This window comes from Gymnodraco acuticeps, unplaced genomic scaffold, assembly GCF_902827175.1.
Source record: "Gymnodraco acuticeps unplaced genomic scaffold, fGymAcu1.1, whole genome shotgun sequence".
NCBI classification, from domain to species: Eukaryota; Metazoa; Chordata; class Actinopteri; order Perciformes; family Bathydraconidae; genus Gymnodraco; species Gymnodraco acuticeps.
In genome coordinates, this window is record NW_022990223.1 from 263,729 (window position 1) to 276,457 (window position 12,729).

Sequence of the window (12,729 nt, forward strand, 5' to 3'; positions counted from 1 at the left end):
CATGTTTATAATATGCAGCAAAACACAACAGGGTTGCGAGTCTGTTTCTATGGCCATTTTCTTTTTGGTAATCTGATCATTTTAACAAGAGAATAGGATCAAACTGAAATCATAAATATGTTCTAGATACATGAATCATTGGTTCTTTTAGACCAGAACAGACTGCTAACTCAACAGGAACTATCAAAAACATCCCAATCAAAGTTTAAAGTCACAACATTTTATTAAACAAACAAATTATTGGAGAAACTACTCGGCAGATTAATGAACAGTGAAACTCGCTCATGGACTTTGAGGTGAATACTTTAAGAAAACGTTTTCCCACACTCTTAACACCACTATGGTTTTAAGAGTGTGTGAACACGGAGATGTGATTTGAGAGCATCTGATCTAGTGAACGTTTTCCCACACTCTTCACACCAGTACGGCTTTTCTCCAGTATGAATACGGTGATGTGTTTTGAGATCACTTGATGTAGTGAAAGTTGTCCCACACTCTTCACAGCTGTAAGGTTTTTCTCCAGTATGAATACGTTGATGTGATTTGAGAGCACCTGATTGAGTGAAAGTTTTCCCACACTCTTCACAGCAGTAAGGTTTTTCTCCAGTGTGAATACGTTGATGTGATGTGAGAGCACCTGATGTAGTGAACGATTTCCCACATTCTTCACAGCTGTAAGGTTTTTCTCCAGTATGAATACGGCGATGTGATGTGAGAGCACCTGATGTAGTGAAAGTTGTCCCACACTCTTCACAGCTGTAAGGTTTTTCTCCAGTATGAATACGGTGATGTTTTTTTAGAGCACTTGATGTAGTGAACGTTTTCCCACATTCTTCACAGCTGTAAGGTTTTTCTCCTGTATGAATACGTTGATGTGATTTGAGACTACCTAATGTAGTGAAAGTTGTCCCACACTCTTCACACCAGTACGGTTTTTCGCCAGTGTGAATACGTTGATGTGATTTGAGAGCATCTGATCTGGTGAAAGTTGTCCCACACTCTACACAGCTGTACGGTTTTTCTCCAGTATGAATACGTTGATGTGATTTGAGATGACCTGATTGAGTGAACGTTTTCCCACACTCTTCACAGCTATACGGTTTTTCTCTCATGTGAATATGCAGGTGGCTCTTTAAATTTCCAGATGTTGTAAAGGATTTGTCACATTGCTGACAGCTGTGACGTCTCCCTCTTCCTTTCGGTTTCTAGAACAGACAACAAGAAAGTTAATCTAAAAAGCATAGATACACAAGTTAACACAATAAAAACTCCCTTAATATAAACCTTGAGTTAACAAAATACTACTTATCAACGGTTTGTATTTATTATATTTGTATTATATTTGATACAGTGATATTCTAACCAAAGTATATACCAGAGGTGGGGGACTCGAGTCACATGACTTGACTCGCATATTTTTTAATTGAGACTTGCTTGACTAACATTGATAAAAGACTCGACTTGACTTCATATTCATGACTTGAGACTTGACTTAGGCGTGAGACAGATGACTCGAAAGGACTTTACTTTTTAAAATAAAAATATTTGCATTGTACTAAGCCCCTAGAGGGCAAAAAAAAAAAAAATAGAAAGTCTCTCGTTCGCAGGAGAAAGTAGGAAGTGGAGCGCACAGGAGACAGCCGTTTCATTGCAGACTGTTATGTTTATGTGGGGAAATACATACATTATTTGAGATACATTTCAAACTCGGACTTCATTTTAGGGACATTTCAGCCAGGGGTGTAGAGTTATTTGTTCAAGCACCGGATCGGCAAAACATTAGAGTCTGTGAACCAGTCTGCCTCGACCTATGTATTCATGTCTGTGACTCACAGTATCTGCTGCCCACAGCTGTTTTATAGAAGGAAAACCTCCTTCACTTCATGAAATCTCTGCAGCACCAGGAGGCAGTAATGTGTAACTCAGCAGAATCTGAGAAGAGCAGCACCAGCTGCAAAGAGCTGTGCCTTCACTGTGTTTACCTTCATTAGAACAGCTAACGAGCGACCGCAGGCTGCTACGTTTTAACCACACGCACCTCTATACACACTATTACGTTCCCTACTGGGCTAGGGGAACCAAAGCGAAGCAACACAAACCAGAGTGGAATTGGTAAAAGTTATAAGTGGTTTTATTATAACTATTAGTCGTGAAACAAAATAATAAGGCAAGCTTGGCACAAACAAAGGGCCAAATGCTGGTTGACAACCAAAATAAAGAGACTCCAAAAGAGAGTTTAACAGATTATACACGGTAATAATCAGTACAAAAGGCAAACAAAAACCTCACTATAATGTGGTAAATGAACTGAAAAAGGCTGTAACCAAAACACAGCTGATGCTAATCCACAGGCGCTAACCACTAAGCTAACCTGGATACTACTCACACAAAACTGAACACAGAACACTGCTTTAACACGCTGCTACGCAGTACAACAAAACACAGAACATTCAATGGATTAACGAGCATAAGCACAACAGGAGGCTAGAGGCGTCTGTCTCACAACACAGAGCCTCCCGAGTGATAATTGTTCCCAGGCTTTGTAGTCCTCTCCAGCAGGTGTGCGCTGGGCTTGCACAGGGATTGGAGAACGTCGGGCCCGGCGTGCTCCAATCAGTGTCCTCGGAAGTGGACCAGGAGATGACAGCCAATGACGTTGGGGCAACCACACAGCTCATTTACATAATCACACACAGCTGCAGACAATCCCAGACAGGTTACCGAGCAGGCAGAAACAGCAGCCGTAACACACACACACACTGAACTGCCCAATTATTCCCCCTATTACCCGTTTTATGATTTCAGAGCCCCACTCTCCATTGTTGTTAATGTTGAAAATAAAACCCTAGTTTTCATAACCACTGTCTTTTAACTGATTTAAATGTGGAAACTGGGGTTATTCATCACGATTTTGTAGGACTTGTCTTGCTTGACTCTAACCCCAGTAACTTGGGACTTGCACATCTATGACTTACTCCCACCCCTGGTGTACTGGAGACAGAGGGAGACCGCATCCTGTCACTGCGAGTCTCAGTATGCTCCGTTCGTCTTGTTTTTGTGGTCTAATTATTGTCTAAACTTTGTCGTGTCTGTATGAAACGTCATTTTGAGAGACCATGCTTTTGATCCTGTGGATTACATTTGCCTTCTGCAGACCATGTCTGGCCATTCAACTTTCCAAGACACACCTGAGTGACAGCACGAACAGGCGAGGAGCCCCGGCCTCTACGCTGCTACAGCCGCGAGGCTATGCTAGAGCTACAATGCGACCGGCTTCCTACGAATACACCAAGCCACCTGTGCTCTTCAATATTGGATGAAATCCCTCGGGAGCCGCTTAGAAACACCAGGAAAAAGAGACGAGGAAGGAGGGGAGGCGTTCAGAATCGCCTCCAGCAGAGATTCAGCCGGCCACCACTTCCATCCATCATTCTCACAAACCTGTGCTCATTGAGCCACAACGTGGACACACTAAGGACATACACAAGGTACTGTCATGAATTTCTTGAGGCCTCTTTATTATGTTTCACGGAAAGTTGGCTACAATCTACAAAGCCTGAATCTCTTTGAAGTACCCGGACTCACCCTTGTTCGAGCAGACAGTGATGCGAACTCGGGGAAAACCAGAGGAGGCGGTATTTGTGTGTATATTAATTATCTGTGGTGCCGATCATACTCAGTCAAATGTAAAACCTGTGATCCCAACGTAGAAATTCTCGGCAAGACGTTAAGACCCTTTTATCTGCCTAGAGAATTCGGGTGTATTTTACTGTTTGTTGTTTACGTGCCTCCCAGCGGCAGAGGACACTGTGTTCACGAGCTACAACTCAGCCACCGATGCACCGGCAATAGTGCTCTGGGACATGAAGCAATGTCGCCTGGAGACTGTGTTACCTGGATTCCAGCTGTATGTTAGGGATCACAGCAGGGAAGACAATATCCTGGACAAATGCTTTGTTAATGATAAAGGAGCCAATAGAGGTTTCTCAATACTCAAATTTCCCCTCCTCGACTCCTCTCCTCCCCTCCTCAATACTTAGTCCCGCCCAAAGGAGATGGGAGCGGAGGACTGAGGAGGGGAACCGAGGAGAGAGGAGGGGAAGCAGCAGGCGGTTAGAGAAATTAGAAATCCTCTCCTCTGAGCGGTCATTTTAAAAAGACGTCCATTAATGATGACAGGAGGCACAGCAGCCCTCTGTCTGATGGACAGATGTGTTCATGATGACTTATATATATATTAGGGCTGTCAAGTTAAGGCATGTTTTTTGTCCTCGGCCACCCCGTAGTTTCAGAGCGCATCAAGTTTAAAGTACCATCTACAAGCTGATGTTGACAGCCCCGCTCCTGCCGCCCGGCAGACCACACTTCCACGCTCACTGGCAGGCACCGACTGGCCATCGGGAGGACCGGGAGAGACCTTACGTGTATTGTTGTTGTTAGCATCTGGTGCTAGTTAGCTGCGCTAACAGATATGCAGGAAGCCAGACAGTGGGACATTGTACGAAAACACACACACACACACACACACACACACACACACACACACACACACACACACACACACACACACACACACACACACACACACACACACACACACACACACACACACACACACACACACACACACACACACACACACACACACACACACACACACACACACACACACAGGTAAGAGTATTACAACTAAAAAAAGAAAATATTCATCTAAGGTACATTTAGAACAGATAAAAAAATCTGCGATTAATCTCGATTAACTATTTTAATCGACTGACAGACGATATATATATATATATATTTACTTTGATTCATTCACAGTGCGGTATAATGAGACAATAACAGGCTACAGATGCGGACACACACACATTTATATAAATATATACAATTTCAGAATCAAACAAGTATGAGAGCACTCTCATAATAACGAAACACAATCAGAGACTGGATATATCCCCCCCTCTCTCTGGTTGCTGAAATGGGGAATTGAAATTACGGGCCAAAAGTTGTATTTACAAGTAGGCGATTAAAAGAGGACACCAAACCAACTGAGACCCGTCTGTCCGCCGTACGCACTGTACAACACACACACACACACACACTGTACTAGTGTTCATTTCGTCAGCTATTTTTTTAATTTAGTTTTAGTCTTAGTCCTTTGCTAAATTTCCTTTTTAGTTTTAGTCTTATTTAGTCACCTTCATCCTGTTTTTACTTAGTCAAGTTTTAGTCGACTAAAAGTCTGAGCATTTTAGTGTTATTTTAGTCAAAGAAAACTGTTGAGTTTTTTAGTCATCAGATTATATAGAACATTTCAGTCAAACTAGTCTAGCCAAAACCAATAATTTGTCATTTTAGTATATATAAATAAATAAGATTATATCTTGTCCTTATTTGATGAAAAACACAGGTTGAATGATGAAGAAGCTTTGCAGAGAGTATCTGTTCAGGTTTGTGGTGTTTTTACCAGCTGTGTTTTGGCCACATTGCTTCCCTTCTGATGAAACAATGCATTCGCTTTTTTTCTCCGCCTCGTTGGCGAAAATGGGCCCAAATATCACATCGTTTCTTTCTCCCAAGCAGTGGTGACTTTAGACTTTTTCGTTGTCAGTCATTTTGACGGACAGGATCGTAACATTTCCGTCATAATCCATTATTACCCGTGGAGTGCACAATTTATCACTCACTCGCGCTGACGGGGGGGTATTCGGTTAACGCGAGTGCGACCACTGCTCCCAAGCCCTGTTGTTGCCATTTTATTTTCTGTTAAATAAGGTTAGTTAGACCATGAGTTAGACCCGAGTCTTCCTGACAGTTCACAGTGTGCCGCTGCCCGGTGTAATTCAAATGTACCGCCACGCGCAGCACAGACACACAGCTGCTGCCCTGCCGCAGCACCGGAAATGGAACTGCTGGGAGGAAAAACTGCCTATCAGAGATGTAACGTTCTCTTTGATAACATTCCGTCTCCTCATTTTTCGTCAACGAAAGTAAAGAGAGATTTTGGCATAGTTTTTATTTAGTAAACTACATTTTCGTCTCGTCACTTTTCGTCAACGATATTGTTCGTTGCAGTTATTGTTTACTGCCGTCGGTGCCGTCTCATCATCGTCTCGTTTTCGTGGAAATAAAGGTTGTGGACATATTTCATCATTGTTTTAGTCAACGAAATTAACACTACACTGTACCACACACTGTAAAACACGCACCTACACACTGTACCACACACACCTACAACAGCTCGTAAAGCATAATCAGGCTACAGCCGTTGTGTATTTTATTATGTGAAGCACTAAATGGTCTTAGAAAAATATCGACTAAAGCAAATAAAGAGAGTAGGCCTGTTATACTGAGTGATATATATTATACACTAGCGGTGTAACGGTATACGTACTCGTACCGTTCGGTTCACGTGTGTACCGAACTAATATAACGTTAAACGTAAAATAATTGAGAACGTGAACAACTTCTTGGAAGCAATCTCAGGTGCTGCGTCGCAGCATTCAGAGTAATTTGCTCACATTGGGTTCAACGCGTCAGAGCGAGCAAGTCATTTCATTGGACGAGAGATATACTATGAGAGCTGGTCAGAGGGATGCGTTCAAATTTAGTCAGTAATTTGAGGAACTAGCGAAATGGCGAACGCAGATAAAGTTGAGCTTGAAAATCCTCCAGCATCATTGAAGTCTCCGGTTTGGGAACATTTTGGTTTCGCAGTTACGAACAAGGATGACGGACAAAGACAGGTGGACCGAACCAAAGCTTTTTGTCGGCATTGTTCAACTACAATTGGTTACGCGGCTGGCAATACATGAAACTTGCACACTCATTTAAAAAAGCATCACCCGGACGTGAATATCACCGGTACCAAAAGAAAAAAGACTGAAGTGCAAACCCAACTCCTGCTAGCATTTAACCTCTTAAGCCCTGAGCCTGTTTTTTCAGGTTTCAGGCTCGAAAATGCCACTAACACAACAAAGACTATATCTTCACTTCTAAAAAGGGGTAAATTAATAATCTTTTCTCTCAAAGCAAGGTTACATCTGTGAGTTGGATGTAGAAGTGTCAGAATCAATATAGATGTTTTTATTTTAAAGTAAATTCAGATGGAACATAGTAAAAACATGTAAATTCTAGTGTCCGCCTAAAAAAACAAACATTACTTATAGTGAAAACCACCCTTGAATGATGGGATAGTAGACTAAAAGCTTTAGGAATCCAATCTATAACATAATAACTACCCTGTATCAAGATTGATGCAAAAACGATATTCACTCTTAATAGTTTGATCGGTGCTCTCTATAAAGGCCGATCAGGAGAGCTGGATCTGATCGATATGGACATAAACGGGAGTGAAGTGTAACCGGACCCGAGAGAGAGATCAGATCAGCTGCTGAGTCTGACAGAGACACGCAGCTCTGCATGATCACCTGAAGCCCCGCCCACTGTTTAGCGAGCTGCATGACAAACTGACGGGCTGTCAGGAGAGGGGAAAAGAGAGCATCCGTTTCTCCCGTGTTATTATTCAAAGTTAATGTAAACTTTTGAATAATGTACTTCATCTACTACAAGTAGTTTATTTGAATGTAATAATTATGTTGTTTGTGGAATCATTTTCATTTATTGAAAAATGAATCTGAACTTTTCGATTTGTAACGATTATAAACTGAAGCAATATAAAAATGAGCCCCATTAACTGAGTTTCAGCATATCCTGTCATAGTCCGGTGATTACCTGCGAACGGAAACTCTGCTCCACCATTCTTATTATTATTATTATTGAAACATGACCGGTAAGTTTCAAATTTGTCCGGTAAAATAAATTCTGTCCCGACATATCAGCTTACATTCATAATGTCAGCGGAGGGAGGGGAAGCGGCGCTGTGGAAGAGCAGAGTGGCGAGGGAGAGCTGTCATCTTCCGTTTACAAGCTTCAAACATGTATTTATCGTGTGATTTTGGAAATAAAAATGTCATATTCTGAAAGCCAAGACTTTGTTTATTTAGAATCAAACAAAACACCGAAACCCGAAAAACTAGTTTTTTTACGTAAATGCACGTTTATTTTGAAATGAGCCGTTGCGACTTCCGACTGATTTCGATAGAGCGGGTCACATATGGAAAATGTGTGGTTGGGGGGAACCAGGTCAATTAAAGTACTTATTTAACTATTAAATACATTGAGTTTGAGTAAAAATATATATTAAATTGCAAAGCAAAACATGCTGTAATTGATTTATTTTTATTTTGTCCTTTGGTATTTTTTAAGGGTTTTCAACCTGAAAGAATCCTAATGTGTCCTTGAAAAGTTGAAATAAAGAAAAGGAACAAGGATTCCAGTTGTCCATGCATCCTCTGTTGCCCCTCACGCCTCTCAAATGTGCAAACATTCAAATAAATGCCAAAAACCCAGAGAACTTGACAATACTTATCAGAATAAAAGTATGTTAAACAACACTGCTACCTAGTTAATAACTCTACTTTACTCAGTGGAGGCTCGTCCATTGAGGAAAGGGAGGACCATCCTCCCTAACATTTCAGAGAAGAATAAACTTTGAAGAGAACAATAAATACACCTCAATTTAAAAGATACGTCTGTTAAAATACAGATAATAGCCCTGGCTTTGGGACTGAAAAGGGGCTAGAGAGGACGAGCCTCCCTTTGGGCGGGTCTAGCCAGAGGCTCTGGATTGGGCGCTTATATCATCAGTGAACCAATAAGCGGATCTGACTGCGCATCAGAGTGTTGATGGGGAGGGTCATCAGCGATATCAGTTTTTTCTGAACCTGGGAACAGGGGCGCTGCGCCCTCTTACCAAAATCAATTCCTTGAATTAGGCTTTGATTATGTTCTGGCCCGCCATTACATTACATTGCATTTAGCTGACGCTTTTAGCCATCTTGCGGCTCAGCAAAAAATTGGCCCACGGCCAAACTTACTTGCCTACCCCTGTTGTAGGGGGTGTGGAAACAATAGCCATGCAGTGAGCAGTGTGCTATGGCATGGATATTCAAGTGTACTTGAACGGCATCTGTTTGTTTTAGTCAAGATTATGCTAAAATATACTTTCCCCAACTATATTTAAGTTCCCTATGAAGAGCCAACCTTCAATTTGGAACATTCCCAGTTTATTCCCATAAATTCCCGTTAATTCCCATGGAAAGTTTCCATCTTTGAAAATTCCCGGAATTTTGCAACCCTAATAATAACACGGGAGAAATGAGCGGAAGCGCTCTCTTTTCCTCTTCCCTCTCTTGACAGCCTGTCAGTATCTCATGCAGCTCACTGATCCAGTAATGAGTGACCCGACAGTGAAGAATACATATATGTATAACTAGTTTAGCTAGTTCCAGAGGTTTCACTCGCTGCAGGATTTCTGCTTCACACACGTTGCATACCGCTATTTTACTGTCTTTTTCGGACACCTTAAAATACTGCCAGACCGGTGAAGCCATTCTGGCGAGCTTGTTTTGCCACAAACAGAGAAAAGTGTCATGTATTTTACGTCATGCGATCGGCTCTCGCGATCGGCATGTTTAGAGAGCACAGATCGATCGGTAGAGTGAGTATCGGCCGATCTTGATCGGTGACCGATCGATCGGAGCATCCCTAAAGACTATATTAACTTCTGTGTTCCCACTAAAGAAATACAAATCTATCCAAGTAATGAATCATATGTGACTAAGGACATTAAAACAAGTTATAAAAACCAGGAAAATAGCTATGGGAGCACTTAGACAGAGAAATAACTGAAAGTCAAATTGAGGGAATCAAAACACAGAGAGCTTTTGGGAAATGCTTTTAAAGCCAAAGACCACAAAAAAGTGTGGGACACCATGAGAACCATGACAGGAATGACCTCTTCAGCGAAACCTATTGTGACGGACAAGACATACTTGATCCATACCAATTTGCCTATAAGCAAGGGGGTGGTACTGTTGCTACTCTGGTTCATATCATCACTAAACATTTAGATAAAGGTCACACCTATGCAAGAGCCCTCTTCCTAGACTTCTCAGCAGCAACACAATACAAGCAGACATCTTGGTGCCAAAAATGGCCAAAACTGAAGTAAATCCATACCTGATTTACTGGTATGCCGCTTTCCTCACCAGTAGAGAGCAACTTGTGAAGGTTAACAAAACCCTGTCATCTGCCATCACAACCAATGTAGGGTCCCCTCAGGGCTGCAGGAGTTCAGCTGTGCTCTTAGCTTCTTTTGATGACTTTACTGAGCTGCTGTCTATAGTGTGTTTTGACTTTGACCATCTAGTCAGTGTTGGTGATTTTAACATCCATGTTGACAACCCCCAGGACAGAGGGGCTGTCTTGATAACTATGGACTGACTCAGCATGTGACGGAGCCCACGCACAATAAGGGGCACACTCTGGACTTAATTATCTCAAAGGGTCTGAATATCTCTGAGGTTGTGGTGACTGATGTTGCGCTCTCTGATCATTCCTTTGAGAGCTCTATTTCTGTTCACACAAATGTTCAAAAAGAGGTAACCACAAAGCGATATTTAACTGAAAATACTAGGGAAATGTTTACTCTGAATGTTTCTTCCACACTTGCCCCTGCTAACATCTCAGTAAATGAGCTAGTACAGGGGTGGCCAACCCGCGGCTCTCGAGCCGCATGCGGCTCTTTGCCTAGTTTCATGCGGCTCTTCAGTTCATATCGAATTGTATATGTGTGAGTTTGGGGGAGAGACACTGACTCCTGACTAGTGTTGCACGGTGTACCGATACTTGAAAGGTACCGCGATACCCTGCCGTTAAAAACGTTACTATTCCTCCGTTTCATTAGTATCGGTACTTTAAGAATGACGGGGAAAAGTACTCCGGTGAGAAAGCGCCGTTTAATAAGAGCCGTGTGTGTTCAGCGCTCTGCTTCCACTCCCTGCACTGCAGCCGTGCCTGCAGTCCCGCCCCTCTCAAGCACGCTCTAAGTCCCTCCCCTCTCAAGCACGCTCTAAGTCCCTCCCCTCTCAAGCACGCTCTAAGTGCCTCCCCTCTCTCGTGCACGCGCTAGCTGCCAGAGCACGTGAGAAAACGAGAAGCATGGCTGCAAGTGGGAGTGCAGCTGCCGCTGCGCCTCGGCTTGTTGACAAAAAAGACAACAGAAGTGACATTTGGAAGTATTTTAGCTATATCTCTGACAGTGAGAGCAAGCCTACGGACACCACGAGGCCTGTCTGTAAGAAATGTATTAATTTGATTTAATACGAATTCTTGTCATTTCTTTTATTTATTGTTCTCATTGTTTAAAAGTGTGTGTTATGGTTATGGTTCTGGTGTGAAATAAAGCACAATAATTACATTTAAGACTGTTTCCCTTTTTTTAAGAAAAGTATCGAAAAAGAATCGGAATCGCAATTCTTGACTTGGTATCGAAACCAAAATGTTGGTATCGTGACAACACTAGCTACTCCTGACAGTTAAACCTGATATTTAGTAGGTCTGTTAAGTATTGAATGCTGATCATTCTGACGTAATTTGGCCGGTCAAAGTTGTTTGGGCTCGGATAAAATCGCTCCGTTACTTTCGTCCCGTGTTACTTTCGTCCCGTGTTACTTTCGTCCCGTGTTACTTTCGTCCCGTGTTACTTTCGTCCCGTGTTACTTTCGTCCCGGCTCTCCCTACGTGTGTATGTGTGGTGTCAGGTGTCAGTATGAGAGGATGACAGCGCGTCTAATTTTGATGTGGCCCAAGAGCCAATCACAATAATACCTGTGATGCAGTGAACCAATCACCTTTGAGGGGGGGGAAACCTATCGTTGATTAAACACTATCCAGTGTTTCCCCTACCATTGTCTTGGAGGGGCGCTGCGCCCCGCCAACGGAGCCCCGTGCCCCCCCCTGAAATTCAAGGTGTTTAAAAAATATATATAATTATTATTTTTTTTTAATATATATATATAGCACCAAATTGCAAATAATCTATAACTACTGTCACTTTTAACATTGAACATGTGCTCTTTTATTAAATAAACTAAACACTTTCATTTTAAGTTGTGAGTTTAGTGTTTTTGACCCTAAGAAACACTGATGCATTAATCAATAACAATAATCCACAGCTCCTCTCTCTGCTCCAGAGGATTTAAAAAATATATATCCCAATGCCACAAAATGCATCAGTGACGTGGTTGAAATCTTGTCTCCAGAAAACAAAAAACTGAAACAAGCGGTATCAGTGACTGTGTGTTTGATGTGGCTCTTTGCAGTAAAATAGAAAAAATGTGGCTCTTAACCTCTGACTGGTTGGCCACCCCTGAGCTAGTAGATCATTTTAATTCAAAAATAAAAATGTTATAGATGCCATTGCTCCAACTAAGGTAAAGGAAGTGACTGGCAAGAAAATATCTCCATGGAGAAAGGCCATGACCGTGAGAACAGAAAAAAGAGAGTGTCGAAAAGCTGAACGTAGGTGGAGAAAAACAAATCTCCAAGTTAATTTTGAAATCTATAAAGAGAGACTTGGCTTTTATAATTTGGAATTGAGAATTGCACGACAATGTTTCTTCTCTGATATCATTGCCAAAAACAAAAACAATGCACGTGCCTTGTTTGCTACCGTCGACAGACTAACTAACCTCAGTAGCCTCTGAACTTCTATCCACCTAATGATTTTGCCTTCTTCACTGACAACATTCAGAGAATCAGACAAGCAGTCAGTGCCTCTGCATCAGGTACAGCAAATGTGTTGTCTCTGTGTCCACCTAAAAT

General features: G+C 42.1%; 1 protein-coding gene across 2 annotated transcripts in view; it reads right to left on the bottom strand.

Moving 5' to 3' along the window:
- Nucleotides 1–12,729, bottom strand: part of LOC117547779 (zinc finger protein 420-like) — a 389,236-nt gene that overhangs the window by 222,759 nt on the left and 153,748 nt on the right. The window contains exon 4 of one of the 2 annotated variants that reach the window (XM_034218595.1): nucleotides 363–1,205. The exons of the other annotated variant lie outside the window; for it this stretch is intronic. Coding sequence (XP_034074486.1) covers nucleotides 363–1,205 — 843 coding nt within the window. The remainder of the gene's footprint in view (nucleotides 1–362; nucleotides 1,206–12,729) is intronic. 2 annotated transcript variants of the gene reach the window in all.